Source organism: Trachypithecus francoisi, unplaced genomic scaffold (genome assembly GCF_009764315.1).
Source record: "Trachypithecus francoisi isolate TF-2019V2 unplaced genomic scaffold, Tfra_2.0 Contig00320, whole genome shotgun sequence".
Taxonomy (NCBI): domain Eukaryota; kingdom Metazoa; phylum Chordata; class Mammalia; order Primates; family Cercopithecidae; genus Trachypithecus; species Trachypithecus francoisi.
The window spans coordinates 45588-64664 of record NW_022680567.1 but is presented as its reverse complement, the minus strand read 5'-3'; the positions used below and the strand labels follow the sequence as shown (position 1 = coordinate 64664).

The following is a 19077-nucleotide window of genomic DNA, read 5'->3' as shown; positions in this document are numbered from 1 at the left end:
CATTTGACAATAGTCAGCCTGCCAGTACTGGCCAGTAGCCACCAGCGAATGTAGTTTACACATCCTTGGTTTACATAATTTTTATGCTGGCATGGAGTAAAATAATCTAAGAGCTATGAATTCGAGCAGATTTTCCCAAGGAACTCTTAAAATAGACAGAATGTCCTGGAGTTAATTATAAAATTCCTTTTAATCTAGAAGAGTAACACTGGCATTTAATTTACCCTAAATGGAATTTAACTCATCTTTATTGAACACACTTGGCAGGTCCCGTGGAATGGGAAGATCGGGAGGATGAACCAATCAAAAAGAAATCTGACGGACCAGGTAACAAAATAACGATAAATATGAGCAGTGGGAACTTTGAAAATGATACCTGCCCAGATGGTATATAATGGAAGGCCGCCTGAAAAATTGTGAATTGAACACTGTTTTCTGGACTATGAGTAAATAATCAGTATCCCTTGGAATCTCATCTCCACTGAGATTGCAAAATGACCCTTTTTTATTTTTATTTTTTTGAGACAGAGTCTCGCTCTGTCGCCCAGGCTGGAGTGCAGTGGCCGGATCTCAGCTCACTGCAAGCTCCACCTCCCGGGCTCACACCATTCTCCTGCCTCAGCCTCCCGAGTAGCTGGGACTACAGGCGCCTGCCACCTCGCCCGGCTAATTTTTTGAAGTTTTTAGTAGAGACAAGGTTTCACCGTGTTAACCAGGAAGGTCTCGATCTCCTGACCTCGTGATCCGCCCACCTCGGGCTCCCAAAGTGCTGGGATTCCAGGCATGAGCCACCGCACCTGGCTGCAAAATGACTCTTAAAAGTAGGTCTGGACTTTACGCAGTTGGATAAAATGTTGTATTAGTTTCAGTTTGTAAATTCCTTTAGGCAAGCATCTATGAAAGAGGCTTTTAGGGAGCAAATTCTTAATGTCCCATGGAAGCCATCAGAATGGAGGCAAACAAAAAGTACTGGCAATTATTTTTTAAAAACACAGAAAGGAGGAGGTAAATGAGAGGTAAGTAGGACTGGAGAAGTTAGAGATACACTAGAAGGTTAGGGCCAAACTCTTCATTTTAGGAGGGAAAACCAGGCTCAGTGAGTTGGTGACTTGTTCTGGGTTCCACAGGTAAGAGTCAGGGAGAGAACCCTTGTCTTCTAACTCCCGGTGCAGCCACAGTGCCATCTGGGCTCCTCATAGTATGTGATTGGGAGGAAGGTATCTTTATGCAGGAAGGAAAAAAGGCAAAAGCCTCCAAATGAAATGAACTCGATGCTCTCTGGCCCTCTCTAATCATGCCGTTTCTTCGCCTGCTTTGGAGCGCCTGTGCAGTTATCTATCAGCAGACCAGGCGTCAGGCTCTTTGTGTCCCCACACAAATGCCTCCAAGCCTGCCCTCTGCTGGCACAAAAGGAGACTTACTGAAGGCCACCTAGTGCCCTCCACTGTGCCAGTCCTGAAACCCAGACTTCCAGTTCTAGGTCATCGGACACACATACATGTGGACCTGGACACTCTTACTGCTGCAAAGCCTCACACCGTAACAGCAGCTAACACTTCAGATCACGTGTCTTGTTTCTCAGGCACTTTTTCGAGAATTTGGAGTATATTAACTACTTTAACCTCTCAAAACAGGGAACTGAGGCAGAGAGAGATTAACCAACTTAATCTCTTAGTTGTATTAACCAAGCCTATGTAACTGCTAAAGAGTAGAGTTGGGATTTGAACCCAAGGAATCTGAATCCAGAGTGTGTGCTCTTAAGCACTGTGTCCTACTGCCCCTGTAGTTAAACTCGAGTCCTCACTTTCCCTGTTGGTGAGTCGTCACCCAGGTTCACAAAGCACACGTGACTCATGTCCCCAGTGCAGCGGCTGCAGCCTTACCATCAGGCCTACCATAGCAAAACCATGCAGTAATAACGTTTATCTTCATCCTTTCTAATAAAACAATTGTGAAATGAGAAAAATAGGTGTTGAAAATACAAGAAGCTGCTAAAGTTCGTTGATGGGTGTAAGTCCCAGCCTTGCATCCTCCAGAGCCAAGCTTCCCCTTTATGTCTACACAGAGCGGCTAGAGGCGCGATCTGAACGACTGTGAGAAATACATGCCTCGCTTGAGATTTTGTAGAGGATGTGAGGAGGGGTGGGGAGGGAAACGTCGGTGCTCGTGGCATCGCCTCTTCAGTGGCCACAGCGACTCGCTTCATTCAGCTTCGAGCGGCGGCCGTTCTCTTCCTGTGCCTCCTTGTCAGCAAAAGATACCCTCTCCTTTCCTCGCTTCCTAAACATGCCTCGTGGAAGACTGTTAGGTGTGACACAGTTGCAAGGAGGTTTGGGCGTCACCAAGGTAGTGACAGCACAGGCGGGAAACATTCTCACACAGAACATCAGATGTCACTATATACAGATATTGTGTGAGGAAGCTAGAGAAAATGTCATGAAGAAGATCAGAAAGAAGAGAAAATATAGTTGCTATTCAGTAACTGGAAGCAGACCATCATAAAGCTCTTCATCCTCGTCGTCTTGCCCTCGAGTGGGCTGAGGAGGAGGAGGAAGAAGAGGGGTTGGTTTTGCTGTCTCAGGGGTGGCAGACGCAGAAAAGGTGGAGGAGAGAAGGTGGAAGGGGAAGCAGGAGAGGCAGGCACTTTTGGTGTAATTTTACTGAAAACAATCCACGCAGTTCAAAGCCATGTTGTTCAGGGTCAGCTCACAGGGAGCTGCTCCGCTTGCTATTTCCACTAAAGATTGCAAGTTCTATCCTGATGTGGTCTGCCACTGCATGTGTGCAAAGCCCCACGAGAGCTTCCTGCATGGCAGCTCTCCTCCGTGCGTGATGAGTTTCTGAGTCACATGCCTTTTAGATGCACAGGGCAAGAGCCAGGTCCAATTTTTGGTAGAACATCGCTGTTCTACACAAAAGCAAAATCAATGGTATTTTGTTCCTTTAACATCTTGTTGCTTTTCTTTCTCCTAGACAATATCATCAAGAGGATATTTAATATTTTGAAATTTACCTGGGTCCTATTTCTGGCAACAGTGGACAGTTTCACCACTTGGCTGAACTCCATTTCAAGGGAGCATATTGATATATCTACAGTTCTGAGAATTGAACGGTGCATGCTGACCAGAGAAATTAAGAAGGTAATACTGCTGGTGTCATTCTTTTTGCTCCTTCCCACGTTCAGAAGACATTAAAAGTCAATGTCCAAAATTCCAGGTAGGATAAGACAAACCCTTTCTTTCCAGGCAATTGTTGCATAACCGCTTTGCTTTTCTGTATATTTAAATCTATTCCACGCTAAGAATTAAAATAATTAAATGTGTATGCACATGCACCTACACACACGTGCACACACACACACACATACACACATCACAGAAGGGCAACTTTATTCATCCTATCCCTCCCCTCACCACAGTTTGCAGGTGTACAGACATTGCCTTGTTCTATATCCCTATAGTTAATAGAGAATTATAGTTTTAGTCTAGAAAGTGTAGAAAGTGGTGTTTTCTTTTTCTCCCTCCTGAACACTGAAGTCTGGAAAGTTTGATCTGAAACTTTTTTATAAGAAAACTTAGGACATATGCAGAACAACAAAATATATGGTTTAAAAGATTGTATTTAAAAATAATAGTTCATTTCTTGAAAAGTTACCATGATTTAGTAAAATTATCTACCTATAAGAAGACACTTACTTAGATCTACCTAGTAATGTTGGAAACCACTTAGGAAATGAGTCGACGTCAATCCCCACTTGCCTAGCATGGTCCTAATCCTTATCCAGGCATGCATGGGTACGAAAGCTGTCTGCGCTGAGAAATGCTGGGCGGCTGTACAGGCAGGCGCCTGCTCCATAGGAACGGTGGCAATGTCTCGTTCTCCTCAGGGCAACGTTCCGACTCGGGAGAGCATCCACATGTACTATCAGAACCACATCATGAACCTTTCCAGAGAGTCGGGACTGGACACCATTGACGAGCGACCCGGAGCTGCTTCAGGTGCACAGACAGCCCACAGGATGGATAGTTTAGATTCACATGACAGTATCTCCAGGTATTTCACTTTCTAACAATGGGTTTACTTTTGACGAAGGTAAATGAGGTGAATGTCATCAAATATAAGAAACGAATGTGTGAGGTGAAAGTTAATCAAAACCGTGCATGGACCCCCACCCTCTTCCAGCTGTCACCGTCTGCACAACAACTATAAGGAACATTGTCCTTGCCTAGAAGGAACCAGATACAAGCTGGTATCAATAAGACACTGTTAGCTGTATCTGTATGACCCAAAGGCACAGTATAGAGATTTCCAAGCTGGAGGCAAGGAAGAATGATCCCTCCCAACCCCAAAGTTACTATTTGTGTCAAGGGTTACATCCTTATTGCCTTTCAAGATAGCTGATCCACAAAGTGTCTTCTACATTAGGGTCTTCTGCTTCTGTTGCTATCTTGGATCTTTCCCTTCAGAATTGTTACCTGAAGGTTTGTAATAAAAATTCCCAGAAAGTATTCTGTTAGCTTCTATCTCCTCTGAGTTTACTATTGTATGCATTGTTTCACAACAGGATTATCAGATGACACAGTACTAATGGATTCGCCAGGGGCCAGCACTAAGCACTGTACCTGGGTTACCTCAATTTATCCTCTAAGACCCTGTGAGATGCATGCTATTGTTATCCCTGTTTTGCAAAGACAGAATTCAGTTACAGAGAGATTAAGAAACATACCCAAAGTCACACAGCTAGGATGTATACAAAAGTGGACCCATAATCCGAAATCATGTGGTTTAGCTCAGAACCCAAGCTCTCAACCACCCTCGTGTGCTGTCTCTCATTGCCTCTTCCTGCACCACAGGCCAGCTTACTGCCTGTCCCAGAAAAGCCTCAGAATTCTTTGCATCACAGTGTTCTAGATAGCTGGTGGCAGAGCTAGATTCTAAGTTAAAACAGAAGTCCCTGTCTTAGGAGGTAAAATTGCCTTGTTTAGGGTGAAGAACTAGACCGAATGAATTTCACCTTATAGCCACTTTCACAGGTAAAGAATTGTATCACTGAGAACATTCATGTTTTACTTTTTTCATGAAACATGTTGAGTATCAGCCATTCTGTGCCAAGCCCTGGCCTCGATTCTGGGAGAGGCCTATAAAGATAAGAGTAGTCCCCTAAACGGTTTAGCCTAGGAAGAACTGAGATAAGGCCATTACCTCCTAAAATGCTTGCCCTGGGGAGGACAGTAGAGATTGGTGTCTCCGGCTGCTGGTCAGAAACTCCTGGATGGCTTTAGAGTCACACTTCATAGCAAGGCACTAATGACCTGGAAAAGTATTTGTCCTTCACAATTGCTGGATGTATTTCCAGATGAAATAGGAGAGGGAGCTGAGACCATTGTATTGATACCAAACCCAAAATAGACAACTGGACATTGGACTGAGTGAGGAGATGTGGGTAAAAAAAATAAAAAAGTTTTACTCTAAAGTGCTGTTTAACTGTTGCTGCATTCCTGTATTTGAGCCTCTCTAATTATGCCTATTATTTTGCTACCCAATAATTATTATTGATACAGATGCGTATTTATTGGTATGAAAAGATCTTTGTGAGAGAGATACACAATAAAATATATACATATATTTTGTAAAAATCCAAGTTTTAAAATAAGATGTATGCTAAGCCTAATTTAAAATATATGCATTCATGCCTAGATTGATTTAGAAGTAATGTTTGTGCAAATAACACTGTGGATGGATATATCCCTGCCTGCTCCCCTAAAATAGGTACTGATTCTTTTAAAGTCTTTTGAGGGATAATAAAAGAGACTAGATTTTTCTTTTAATTTGTTAATAATCTTTGCTTATTGATGAGTTTCAAAGACACAGATATTTCATCTATTATTGTATATTTTTGTGGAAAGAAGAAACGTTTAGGACAGAAACTATGATTTCAAGGTCAAACATTTATTTCCCAATTGAGATTCAGTTTAAAGCTTTAATTCATAGAATAAAATAATTGATTATTAGAAAACTATGTCATCATAGAACTGTATTTTTCAGTTTCTTTCTACCCAAGAATATGCATATTTCTCAATTATTAATTTCTGAAATCATTAGTAATATCAAAAGTTACAAAGAGAACTTTTAATATCATGTCCTTCCACTGGTGAGTGTTACCAGAGTCTCATTGTGTCTTCCTGGAAACCTCCCACAATCAACATTTTGAAAGGGGAGCTTCTGTCTTCTTCTTTGACAGATTCCATTCAGACAAAGGTCATTCTTCAGTTTGAATTTTATTTTTATTTTTTGAAAGCTATTATAACTGTTCTACTTGGAAGCTTCCAGAAGTATTAAATTCATTCTTATTGCAACAATCTATTGATCATTGTATTTAAACTGAATCATTCTCTCTTTAATTTAATTCAACGCACTTAATTCATTTTAATGCTAAAACTTAAAATCCATGTCTAGCCCCAGGTTACCTAAGTCCTTAAGTAGTCCAGCTAGGTCCTGCCTTAATCCTACAGGGACCCTGCATGGGCAGGTCTGGGACGGCCTACAGGTTTGTGCAGCAGGGTGGGTGGGGAGCTAGGATTTGTCCGAATGTAGTGAGCATTCGAGATGCTGACGGGTGCTGCTTCCTAGTTACAGGGTGAACAAAGGGATATTGGGTATCTAAACATTTCTAAATCTACCCACTGTAGAAACTATTCATGATCAAACAACCGTTTTTCGAAAAACAAGAGTATGATAGAGTGAAAGAAATGCTGAGATTCTCTACATGTACACGTCCCAAATGATGTTTCTTTGATTTGTTCATTTATTTTCGCGTAACATTCACACACATCCCACTGCTCTCAGCTTTGGACTGTACTGCTCTGTATATATCCAATATGGACTGGATCTGATCCAAACTATGTCTTTATTCCTTTTAAATTCTAAAATAAAAGGTTCAGACAGCTCTAGGGAACTTAACCGAAAGTCATGATCATATTCAACTGGAATCGTTCCCTCCCACGCAGTGAAGAATACGATCATATACATGCGTAGCATTGACTTTGAATACTGCACCTTTGCATCTTTCTTCAAGAAAATATGCTGCCCCATCATGTGATTTGTAAAATTTTTCAAATGCCTTTTTTTAACCTCCCTTCTAGGTTCATTTTGTAATACACAGAGATTTTTTTGTTACCTGAATCTCCAAATGTGGCAAGTGAAATGGGTAATGAATAGAATAGCCTTTTTTCATTAATTTGTGATGACTCTAACAGTAATTGGTGACATTTTTTAATGAACCTCTTTTGAAATTTCATGAAGTAGTCTCCCACAGGGAAAAATCATACAAAGATAAAATTTTTTTCACACCATCTCAAGGATTTTATAGACCTCCTGAGTATCACACGTGAGCCTGGTTTGAAAACAGATGCTCTAGAACCAAACTGAATCAGTGGCCTCAGAGAATATTTGAAGGTGAATTGAAAATAAATTTTTCAGCCGGGCACGGTGGCTCAAGCCTGTAATCCCAGCACTTTGGGAGGCCGAGACGGGCGGATCACGAGGTCAGGAGATCGAGACCATCCTGGCTAATACGGTGAAACCCCGTCTCTACTAAAAAATACAAAAACTAGCGGGGCGAGGTGGCAGGCGCCTGTAGTCCCAGCTACCCAGGAGGCTGAGGCAGGAGAATGGCGTAAACCTGGGAGGCAGAGCTTGCAGTGAGCTGAGATCCAGCCACTGCACTCCAGCCTGGGCGACAGAGCGAGACTCCGTCTCAAAAAAAAAAAAGAAAATAAATTTTTCATAAAGTAAACATAGGTGAATCCCATCTTTATGACATTTAACTGCGTAACAATGGACAATATGTCCCATTAAGAAATTAAATATTATAAATCACAATTAAGCAGGAAAAACAATTGGTTAAAATAAAATCAAGTAACTGCCTTTAAATCTGACCTAAGATTGCAAATAGGAAACCACAATCTTGATAAAAAATTGTGAGTTAGGAGATATTTAAATCCATCAATTGCTTTTTGACAAAGACTGTCAGAATATCCTCCCCCCAATTTTAAAATGGTCAGTCAGTAAATACAATAACTAGTAGGAAACCAGCACCTTTAGAATTAGGTTTTAATGTATTTGTATTTTGTTTCTCAGCCTAAAGAAAGGGGAGACAGAATAGGGCCGATCTTGTTGCCAGTAAAGGAGTTACCACAGTTGCCCTTTTCTGCAGTGAGCCATATTTCTAGGCTTTAGAAACTTTCAAATTTCCAAATAATTGTTTGTCTACACTGTAGTCTCCAGGAAGCCATGCTGATTGCTGGAATGGTAGTAACCCTCCCTAGAAGAGGTTCTGCACTGGGAAGGGTCTGGTGGCCAGGAGGCTGCCACTCCCCAGTGAGGTTATGCTCACCCAGTGTGGCCAGCGCCCTTCATGGCCCCTGATGCGAGACCAGTGGCATGGATTTTACCTTCAAGCAGACAGTAGACGGAGTCTGGGTGGGATCCTAACAGGTAGATTTGTAGTCCCTTTGACTTAGAGAAGAGTCACGCTTTCTTTCAAATCCAGACGTAAAATGGCAAACATTTTTTAATGGTTGCTTTAGGTAATCAGATAACATCTACCTTCCTAGAAACTATATTAGCTTAAATTGCTACAGAAAACATTAGTTAACATTCTGAGGGGCATTCCCAGGTAGGAGGCGGTTAATATTTTAAATATGTCCTCTGAGGGGTTGCCATGTGTTCCTGGGGTGCTCGCAGTGGGGGCCCATCAGGCAGGTGATGGCAGCCATCCCCTTGGGCCTGCTGTCTGGGCCTATTTGTATACATTTCCTCCCCTTCCTATTCACTTTTAAACTGTCCTGGGTTGGATGACGTATTAGTTGTCCTACAGGGAACCCACCTGGGTGGGATTTTGTAGGTTCTGAGAACTCCATCCAAGAGTTAACAAGATAAACAGGGCTTTTGAATTAGAACCATCAGTTCCCATGAGGAAAACCTGAGCAAAGCTGCAGGCGACTGCACAGGCTATGGGGTTACATCTCTGTAAATATTAAATGAAATACCGAAGTGCAAAGTCCCCTCATGCAGAAACATAAAATTAGGGCCCCAGAAAGGGGCACTGATTCGTCTAAAACCCAACAGCCAGTTAATGTCAGCATCCTCATCCTCGCTGTGTTCATCCAATGCTGTTCTATTTATCCTGTCATTGTCTCCTTATTTTGTCCAGGACATGGTGACATGGTGACATCTAAAGGAGCTGGGACAAAACAAAACAAAGCAAAACCAGCCTCCATGCCCTTATTAGAGAGTATTTTTGTTGCTCACAGGCTTATCGCCCTCACTGCCTGCCCCTGTCTTGGCCACGTAGCTGTGACATGCACAGCCCCATGGCCGGCCCCACTGGAGCAGTTATGGCTTGTGCTCCAGCATATGGGACCTGAAAAACTCTTTTAACAGGTTCCGTGAGTGAATAACTCAAATTCGCTCCTCCCAGGCTGGCAGTGGTCACTGCATCCTGAACAGCTTCCATCCTGCCTCAGGATCCTTGACTGACAGTATATGGCTGTGCAGGCCAGGCACCTACCACTCTCCTAGTGAGTTCACTTGATGGCAGTATTCAGCCTACCACGTTCAGCCTGGAAATCAGGAATCCTATATCTCTAAGGGTCTGTTTCTGTTCCCTGGGTCAGCCAGCCCATGAGCACTCAAGTTGGAAGATAAGTATTCCAGTTGCTTTCTCTAGAGGATCTTTGGGCTCTCTGTCCCTCTTTGGGGTTGAACCATGTGTGGGAACTGAAACGATGCCTGTGTCACACCTCTGTGTGCTTCCTCTCATGAGCATCCTCACCCAGCAGCATCCTAGGCCTGGATCTGCCATCCTCCCTCACCAGTCACTGCTCCTTTGGGTACAGGAGGATGAGGATTTTAGGCAGTGGGTTCTCTGCATCATGGCATCCACCAAGCCCTAAAACATGATCCAGAAGAAAAATTAGGCAAAATGAAAAGTTAACAGACAAAATGACCCTGCCGTTGCTCAGGTTCCTTTGTGCTTTCCTTTACAGCCTTTTATTTTATTTCTGATGTTGGTTTATATCCGCTGCATATTAAACCAGCATCCCAACTACATGCAGAGCATCTCATTTGGCTTAACTGAATATCACTCCAAAAATGGGGTGCAAAATTCAGTTTGTTGTCATTCCTGAGTTTCCCCTCTCTAATTTTGAAGATTGTGTTTTAGAAAGAAAAAAAAAGATTGAAATATTTTATGTAAATTCTATATGAGCAGTTATTTCTTTTGCAAATTGGTTAATAAATGCTCTTCACTCAGGACTGCAAGCTCCAAATAAAGCATATTTTCTTTCATTTAAAAAAGCCCTCTGTTATGAAGTTATAATTACATACATTACACTTTGTGAGAAAAATATTGGGACGCATCATTTTTCTATTTCTTAGTCCCACCCAGAAAGTGCCATTTTGTAATGTGTCACTAGCCAGTATGCTTTTTAAAATCCAGTACTCGTGTGTTTCCAGGTCGTGCACACAGGTCCTTCCCCGTGCCCGAGCCCCGCTGCGGTGGCCTCCTTGTCGGTGGTGTTGGTGTCATGTGTGGTTTGCTGCATGGCAGTGTGTTGGTCAGTCGATCCGTGTGTAACCCGATGTGTACAACTTGGTGTTTTAACACTGTTTCTGTAACTGTTTGCGCTGCTAGCTGCTACACTGAAGCAACCATGCTGTTCTCAAGGCAGTCCACCCTTGATGATTTAGATGGACAAGAAATTCCTAAAACAAGTGAGCGTGCTCGGCCTAGGCTCCGTAAAATGCTCAGCATGGATATGTCCTCCTCATCAGCTGACATTGGCAGTTTAGCATCAAGGTGCTTAACTTGTGCATGCTTTGTTCTGTCATTTTTATCACCTCTTCCTCCTTTATGTCATTGCAAATATAAGTTCTTGTGATGTATGTTTTTATTTCATTTTTATTTTAAGAATCTGCATGACTAACAGAAGCATAACCACTGCCCTCTCTGAGATGTAATTGTTCTCAGGACAGCATTATATTAAACTAACAGCTCTTTAGTTTTTGTCTGTTAGGAGTTTCTTTAAAAATCCTTATCACAAACATTCTCCTCCATGTTTTCAGTATTTCACACTTTCCATTTTCGGAGACATACGCATGTTTCCTCCATGATTGAGAGCTTCTGTGGGCACTACTCAAAGGGGGAACTCTGTTTGCAAAGGTAGAAAACGTCTTCTCATCATTTGATCAAAAGATGCATGCAGTAGGGAAAAAACTAAAAATCTGTCATAGGTAGTCATTTTTACTGAATATTGAATAAGTCTGCATGTTATTTGCCTAATTGACATAAAAGTCAGAATATAGTTTACCATTGGTTTTAAAAAGAATATTATGCAGCAGAGTGCATCACCTTTGTAGCCTATAACTTTTATTTTGGGGAAAAAATTACTGTGGCTTAAGTTCTCTGAAATCCTACCCTAAAACAGTATTCATTTAGAAATAAAATTATTGGCATACAACCCGAAAACTCTTTTTGAATTGCCTTAGGATGGTCGGGGGAGACACTGAACTCAGCAGCTACACTGTGCTTCTCCTAACATGAAAACAGCCCAATCCAAAACAAGTTACATTTTGACTGCTCACAGTGGCAAGTCAGAGGGCATCTTCTTTTCTCTGGCAGCTGTGTATCTCCGTGCAGCCCTGTGGTACGCTGGCACTGGCATTGATGGGAATGCCTTGGCCATTTGACAGAGTCCTCTGGCGGGCATGTGCCTGCCATGCCAGCCCATTTTCTTGACCTCTGAAGGTACTCTCCGCCCCTTGGTGCCACAGGAGATCCAAACCAAAGCGAGCATGATTAGGATTGATGACAGTCTTAATAGCCGTGAGACCTGGTGTGGGGTTGGCTCCAGTAGTCTGGAAGTTCCCTGGGCAATGGGTCAATGGCATGGCCTTCCTAGGAGGTGTATCTAATTGAGGTAAGTCTTAGCAAAAATCGGGTTTGGCCTGGCATTTCAGCAGCCCCTCCATGATGTGCGCACTCAGGGACACAGCCCTGGGGATTCTGAACACCTGAGCGGGCATCAAAAGCTCAGGCCCGTCTGGTTCTTCAGTCACAGGATGCCGTGAACGGCTGTGCCAAGGTTCGTCCATTCATTCACTCATCCATATGTCCATACTGGTGTCTGTGACAAGAAACATGGGTACAGTCTATGCATGTGAGAATCTCGGTGTTTATGGAACCCAGGTGGTCACACATACCATTCAGATAAGAGTACATATTTCAGAGTCTAACACATCCTCCCACATCCAAGGCGGAGTCCCAGTCTCCAGGTGGATTTTGCCCCTCTCCCCTCCATGGCTGGATGTGTCTGAGGCAGAGCAAGCCATGAATGTCACTGGCTGCCCTCTTGTCATTGGCCAACCTTGTCTGCACGGACCTGACAGGGAAAGTTAAAAGAATATAGGAACAAAAGAAGGAGACAAAGGATACGAGAAAAAAGAACAGAACGCCAAAGGCAGGAAGTGAGGATGAGAGTAGAGAAGCTTCTGGAAAAGGAGCACTCGAAGAGGAACTGGTAGGAGAAAATAAGTGAAGTTGTCGGGAGGAAGGAACAGAAGCGCGCCCTGGGGTGGAGTGGGCAGCTGGAAGGGAGAAGGGTCGAGGAGAGCTTGCGTGGGGAGAGTGGCTGGAGCCCCGTGCGGAAGGGGAAGCCCTGGGCACAGTGCAGGGAGCTTGCGTGGGGAGAGTGGCTGGAGCCCCGTGCGGAAGGGGAAGCCCTGGGCACAGTGCGGGGAGCTTGCGTGGGGAGAGTGGCTGGAGCCCCGTGCGGAAGGGGAAGCCCTGGGCACAGTGCGGGGAGCTTGCGTGGGGAGAGTGGCTGGAGCCCCGTGCGGAAGGGGAAGCCCTGGGCACAGTGCAGGGAGCTGGGACGAGGGTGGCGATTCCACAGACGGGATGCACAGAAATGCAGAACAGGCAAAGGATGGAAAAGCAGGAAGAATAAACATGAAAGAAGGCTGGCATGTTTTATCAAGCACACAGCTGTCCAGGGTAGCCAATATGTAATCATTCCCATTCCCCTCGTATGGTCTGGGTGGGTCTGTTGTGCAGGATGCAGGGTAGAATAGCTATTTGCTAAGACTTAGCTCTTGGTCAAAGCCTTCAGAGCTTCTCCCCTCCAGGGATGCCCCCCCGGAAGCAGACAGAGCAGTGGGTAAACTGTACTTTGTTGATATGGAAACAGACTCTGGAACCCGAGGCTGGGAATTCAGATAGTCCACACTTGTTACGGGGGCGGGTTCTGCTCTTTGAGAGCCACGTGACTGGCTCTGGTTCTAAACTGTGTGTGTGCACTGTCAACATTTGCACTGGAGAGGCTGCTGTTTGCAGTGTCTGCAGATGTGCACTGTCAACATTTGCATTGGAGAGGCTGCTGCTTGCAGTGTCTGCAGAACAGGAGTGATTATCCCAAAAGAACAAAGCAGATGGAATGCAGGGGGAAAAACTGGGGCATTTCCTTAGGAGTTCTGATGAGGTCTCTCAGGAATGGGAAAGAGCCCCAGGAGTGTGGATGCTAAGACAGGGGCTCTGTGCCCACCCTTTCTCCCAACAGTGAGCCCACGCAGTGCACCATGCTGTACTCACGCCAGGGGACCACTGAGACCATTGAGGAGGTGGAGGCTGAGCAGGAGGAGGAGGCAGGGAGCACGGTGCCTGAGCCCAGGGAGGCCAAGGAGTACGAGGCCGCCGGGTACGATGTGGGAGCCATGGGTGCTGAAGAGGCCAGCCTCACCCCAGAGGAAGAGCTGACACAGTTCTCCACCTTGGATGGGGACGTGGAGGCCCCACCCTCCTACAGCAAGGCTGTGAGCTTCGAGCATCTGTCCTTCGGCTCGCAGGACGACTCTGCAGGCAAGAACCACATGGCAGTCAGCCCGGACGACAGCCGCACCGACAAGCTGGGGTCCAGCATCTTACCTCCCTTGACGCACGAGCTGACGGCCAGCGAGCTGCTGCTGAACAAGTAAGGGTCCAGCGAGCAGGTCAGACACGTATCCCGAATCGCCACTTAAATATACACCCTTATTCTGTATACAGAAAAATTCATATACAGAAAAAAAATTCACCTAGACACTGAGAGGAGACAGACAGTTCCAAGACTCCTTGCATTGCAAGTACAAAGCAAACTCCATGACTGGTTCTAGAACCAGCAAAACCCAGAGCCTTGTGTGGACATTTCTTTCTATCATAAAGTCTGATATTAGGTTGTCTCTGAAGGAAAAACGGGGACATAGGAAGTGGGGGACACAGCAGGGAGGATGGTGCTAAATGAAAATCAGTAATTTGGAGAAATTAAAGACAGGCATGGCTGGGCATGGTGGCTCACGCCTGTAATCCCAGCACTTTGGGAGGCTGAGGCGGGTGGATCACCTGAGGTTAGGAGTTCAAGACCAGCCTGGCCAACATAGCGAAACCCCCTCTCTACTAAAAATACAAAAAAAAAAAAAATTAGCTGTGCATGGTGGTGGGCACCTGTAATCCCAGGTACTCAGGAGGCTGAAGCAGGAGAATTGCTTGAGCCTGAGAGGCAGAGGTTACCGTGAGCCAAGATCGTGCCATTGCACACCAGCCTGGGCAACAAGAGCAAAACTCCGTCTCAAAAAAAAAAGATAGACATATTATCATGTGGTTTACTCTAACAGGATGTTTCACGATGATGAGCTTGAAGAGTCAGAAAAATTCTACGTGGGGCAGCCTCGATTTCTGCTGCTCTTCTATGCCATGTACAATACCCTGGTGGCCCGCTCGGAGATGGTGTGCTACTTCGTGATCATCCTCAACCACATGGTCTCTGCCTCCATGATCACGCTCCTGCTTCCCATCCTCATCTTCCTCTGGGCCATGCTGTCCGTCCCCAGGCCCAGCCGCCGATTCTGGATGATGGCCATTGTCTATACCGAGGTAGGCCTGGACGCAGACCCCTGTGGATGGCTTCAGGCGGCTATGCAACGTCAAGCGTACCTTGTGTCCCTGTGCCCTCTCTCGAGGTGGGCCTACCCTGATGCCAGTTTCACATGGAACGTGCAGTTCCATAGACATTCTTAGATACACAAATCGTCAGCAGCAACAGTTACGTAGCACTCACAATTCTAAAAATCTTTTCACACGTCACACCTCACATACGGTGCATACTGGCATCATTCCCATTTAACAGATAAGGACACAGTATCAATGAGATTAAATGGCCAAAGTTGCCCAACTGGTGAGGGGTGGGGACACTTTTGAAGCCCGGTTACCTGGCCTACAGTATTAACCACTGAGATGCTAACGGGCTTCTGCAGAGTCAAGCACAAGGCCTGGCATCTCGGGGGTTCAATGAATGGACCCTGTGTTAAATGATACCGTCTGGCACTTTGGACATAGTTTGAATATATCATACATACTTTTCATTTTTAAACGCAAAAGCAAATATGCATACGTCGCAACACAAAATTGTATAAGCACCCACTTAGCATCTGAAGGGTGGACGCCAGCCCGTTTTCATCCCACGTGGGGTATGAGGAGGCTTCTGCTCACTCTTATGTTCCTGCTTTCTGTCCTGACCTGTTCAACATAGACAGGATCACGAATGCCCACGAAAACTATACAGGGACTTAAGCAACAAAAAAGCTCGATATTCTTGGTGCCTGGACGACCATGGTGCTTTGTATTCTCAGGTTTGTGAAGAGACAGATTTTCTTCCCTGACTTGTAAGGAAAAGTTTTCACTTTCAATAGTGCTGTAATTACTTCTTCAATGACAGTGCTCATGCTGGATGCACACCCAAGGCCTAGAAGTTTTGTAGGTTATAAGTAATTCAGTAGCAAAATTAAAACAAAGCTATACAGTAAAGCATCTCAAAAGTATTTGGTTTAAAGTATTGATAGCATGCATCTTACTTCCATAAGGAAAATAAAGGGTAACATTACTTCAGGATGTAAATGACTGCCTGTTTAGAGAATGGGTGCCAGTCTATAACAATGTGAGCACATTTATCAGATTCCCTTTCTTACCTAGGGCTGAAGTAAAAGGAAGTGCCAAGAATGTGGAAAAGTGAACAAGAGATTCTTGTATAGCTTTCACCTTAAAAATAAAATATTTCTGGCTATAGCCCCAGCACTTCAAGAGGCCAAGGCAGGAGGATACTTGAGGCCAGGAGTTCAAGACAAGCCTGGGCAACATAGCGAGACCCCATTTCTACAAAAAAATTAAAAACATTAGGCAGGCATGGTGTACAAACACCTGTAGTCCAAGCTACTTGGGAGGCAGAGGTGGGAGGATTGCACCCAGGAGTTTGAGGTTGCAGTGAGCTATGATTGTGCCACTGCACTCCACCATGAGCAACAGATTGAGACCTCATTCTAAAAAAAAATAAAATATTTCTATATAAGTTAAGTTGAGGCTCTCCCTTTTCTTGTCACATTGCACTGAGGACTGAAGTAAGTGGGAATTCTTGATGTTGCTTTGCTCTATAATACGAACCACATGTCAGAAACCAAGAACCCTGCTACACACCAGAATACAAAGATGAACAGAAAGCAAATATGCATTTCTGTTTTTTACTGGCTCCCAGACTAACGTGGCATACAGATATGATGGAGGAAAGTGAAAACTGCATACATCATAACCACGTGATAGGCATCTATAGATTGCAAATTAAAGAAGTACAGAAACCAGAAAGATACGAGTACGTTCTGTTCAGGTTTCCCTAAGTAACATATTTAACAGCTGTGTAATTACATCAATATCTAATTAAATCAGTGTAAATGCCAACACCTCAAAAGAAGAGGAAATGACCAATCAAAGCAGGAGCCTGAGGCGTCCGACTGGCCTTGCTAGACCTACAGTGAAAGACACTGCGACAGTCAGGCCCTGCTTCTGTTGTGAAGTCAAGAGTCCGCGAGAATGATACTTTACTATTCCACGTAATTATGTGCTTTCCTACCATCAAAACTGTGAAATGCAGGTCTCTTTCTTAACTGTCGTATTGCTCTTTCCCATATACAGGTATATCTATTCCTAAAAGAAGGAGTGATTTTCTAAATTTCTGTCATCTGTGTGTAGGTGGCAATTGTAGTCAAATATTTCTTCCAATTTGGGTTCTTTCCCTGGAATAAGAACGCGGAGGTGAACAAAGATAAACCGTACCACCCCCCAAACATCATAGGAGTGGAGAAGAAGGAAGGTTATGTCCTTTATGACCTCATCCAGCTCCTGGCTTTGTTCTTTCATCGATCAATTTTGAAGGTACTGCATGTTAATAATTAATCAGTTCAAGTAGGCCGTTGCAGTCCCCGTAATCGTCCTAGGTGACCTGGACATCAGGATTGGTGATGAGGCTGAGGGGTCGGTGGTTGGCATCTACTCATATTTTTTGTTTGTTTGTTTGTTTGTTTGTTTGTTTTTTAAAAGAGAAAAGAAAAAAGTTACATTCATTTAGTGGACATTTTTTCCAACGCTTATGGTACTCAATAACGGAACTTACAATAAATCTGGGAGAATATTTCCCATGTTTCCAACCTGGGTTAAATGCATAATCATGAATCCCCTTTGTGGAACATTGCTTGAATGATGTGCAGTATTCTAAGGCCAGATACACTAAATTCTGCCTCCAGTTTAAGTCAGAGCATCGGAGAGCCACAATGTGCGTGGATCATATTGTCTCATCTCCATCCCAGCTTCGGCCTTCCTTCTTCTAGCAGAATTGCTTTCATTGGGTAGTTTCTTTTCATGAAACCATTAGCTGTTGGTGGGAGACCACATATTAACTTGCCCAGTGGAACCCAGAGCTGTGCTTTCTCCTGCTTATTGTGGAGGAGGCCGCTCATGATCCTGCTGGACGAGGGCCTTTATACAGCATGGCCCTTCCTCAGCCTCAGGGACTCCTGTTCTTCTGAGCAACTTCATGTGTTTTTCCTTCTCACATGCTGTGAACTATAAACTAAACCTGTCAATATGCCACTTAATTCTAATAAATAGAAATTGTTGCATAGCATACATTTTATGTATGAATGTACCTCTTGTTACAACCTTACTTTCCTTCTCTCGCCTTAACCTTGTGTCTTATATAAAATATTGTAAATTCCTTTTATCCAGGAGTATCTTTCTTAGTCCCTAGAATCCTTTTTAGAACAAGGCTTGGCATAAGTTAATACATACACATACATATACATACATGCACACATAGATATGTAACGGTGTATTTAACTTCTTCTGCCCTAGCTCAGTGAACTATTTCAAACTCGGTTTCATCTGAGTGTACTCTGGTCAACCTCCTCACTCTAGCTTCCATCACTTTGCAAAGTACCCAAGACCTCAGTTTGGAGGGAGCCTTTGCTGGGTCGTTGGGTTGTGGCAGGTTTTTTAAAGCTATGTATCTGAGGAAACCAGTTAGCCACCGTTCTTTTGATGGATATGTTAATTACTTGAATTTATTTAGTATACTGATTTTTATGATGAACATATGAATAAATGTATTAACCTTATTTTTTCAGTCTTAGAAATTCATTTTTTAAATTTCGGTATTTAATAGTTGACGGTATAATTTTGACCACTTCAGAATTCTCTTGCAACCTTTGCATTCTTTTGTATCGTTTAAAATTATTGTAACTCTTTAGGCACTTTTACTATCTTTTCATCAATGTTCAAATGGCTTAACTGCTGCAATTTTATATTTAAAACATATAAAATCTTAGTGTTTCTTGTTGATATTCTTACTCTTTTTCTGAAAATTTCAAATATGTGAATGTATATGAGATTTGAGGTAATGGCATTATGTTAAAATTTTAATTAAAGATATAAAAATACTTTTTAGAATGATAAATCTTTTTTTAAGAAGACAAGGTAACCCATAGCTTTTGAGAAAATAAATCTTTCATATAATGTTGCCATGAAAACCAAACAATTAAAACTGAAGAAATTTCAAAAGTGCTTGAAACCATCCTATTTAATACAAATTGCTGTATATTTGATAAATAATTAGAAGAATTGGCAAACAAGTACATATACTACAAGAAAGTTGTGAAATAATC

The 19077-nt window shown here is 43.5% G+C and overlaps 1 protein-coding gene across 1 annotated transcript in view; it reads left to right on the top strand.

The window, feature by feature from the left end:
- The window catches only part of LOC117083290 (piezo-type mechanosensitive ion channel component 2), a gene marked incomplete at its 5' end in the record, with an annotated part of 94034 nt that overhangs the window by 57193 nt on the left and 17764 nt on the right, over positions 1–19077 (top strand). Inside the window, 7 exons of the mRNA XM_033210779.1 lie at positions 268–327; positions 2974–3140; positions 3887–4053; positions 10697–10861; positions 13620–14030; positions 14710–14968; positions 17111–17293. Coding sequence (XP_033066670.1) covers positions 268–327; positions 2974–3140; positions 3887–4053; positions 10697–10861; positions 13620–14030; positions 14710–14968; positions 17111–17293 — 1412 coding nt within the window. The remainder of the gene's footprint in view (positions 1–267; positions 328–2973; positions 3141–3886; positions 4054–10696; positions 10862–13619; positions 14031–14709; positions 14969–17110; positions 17294–19077) is intronic.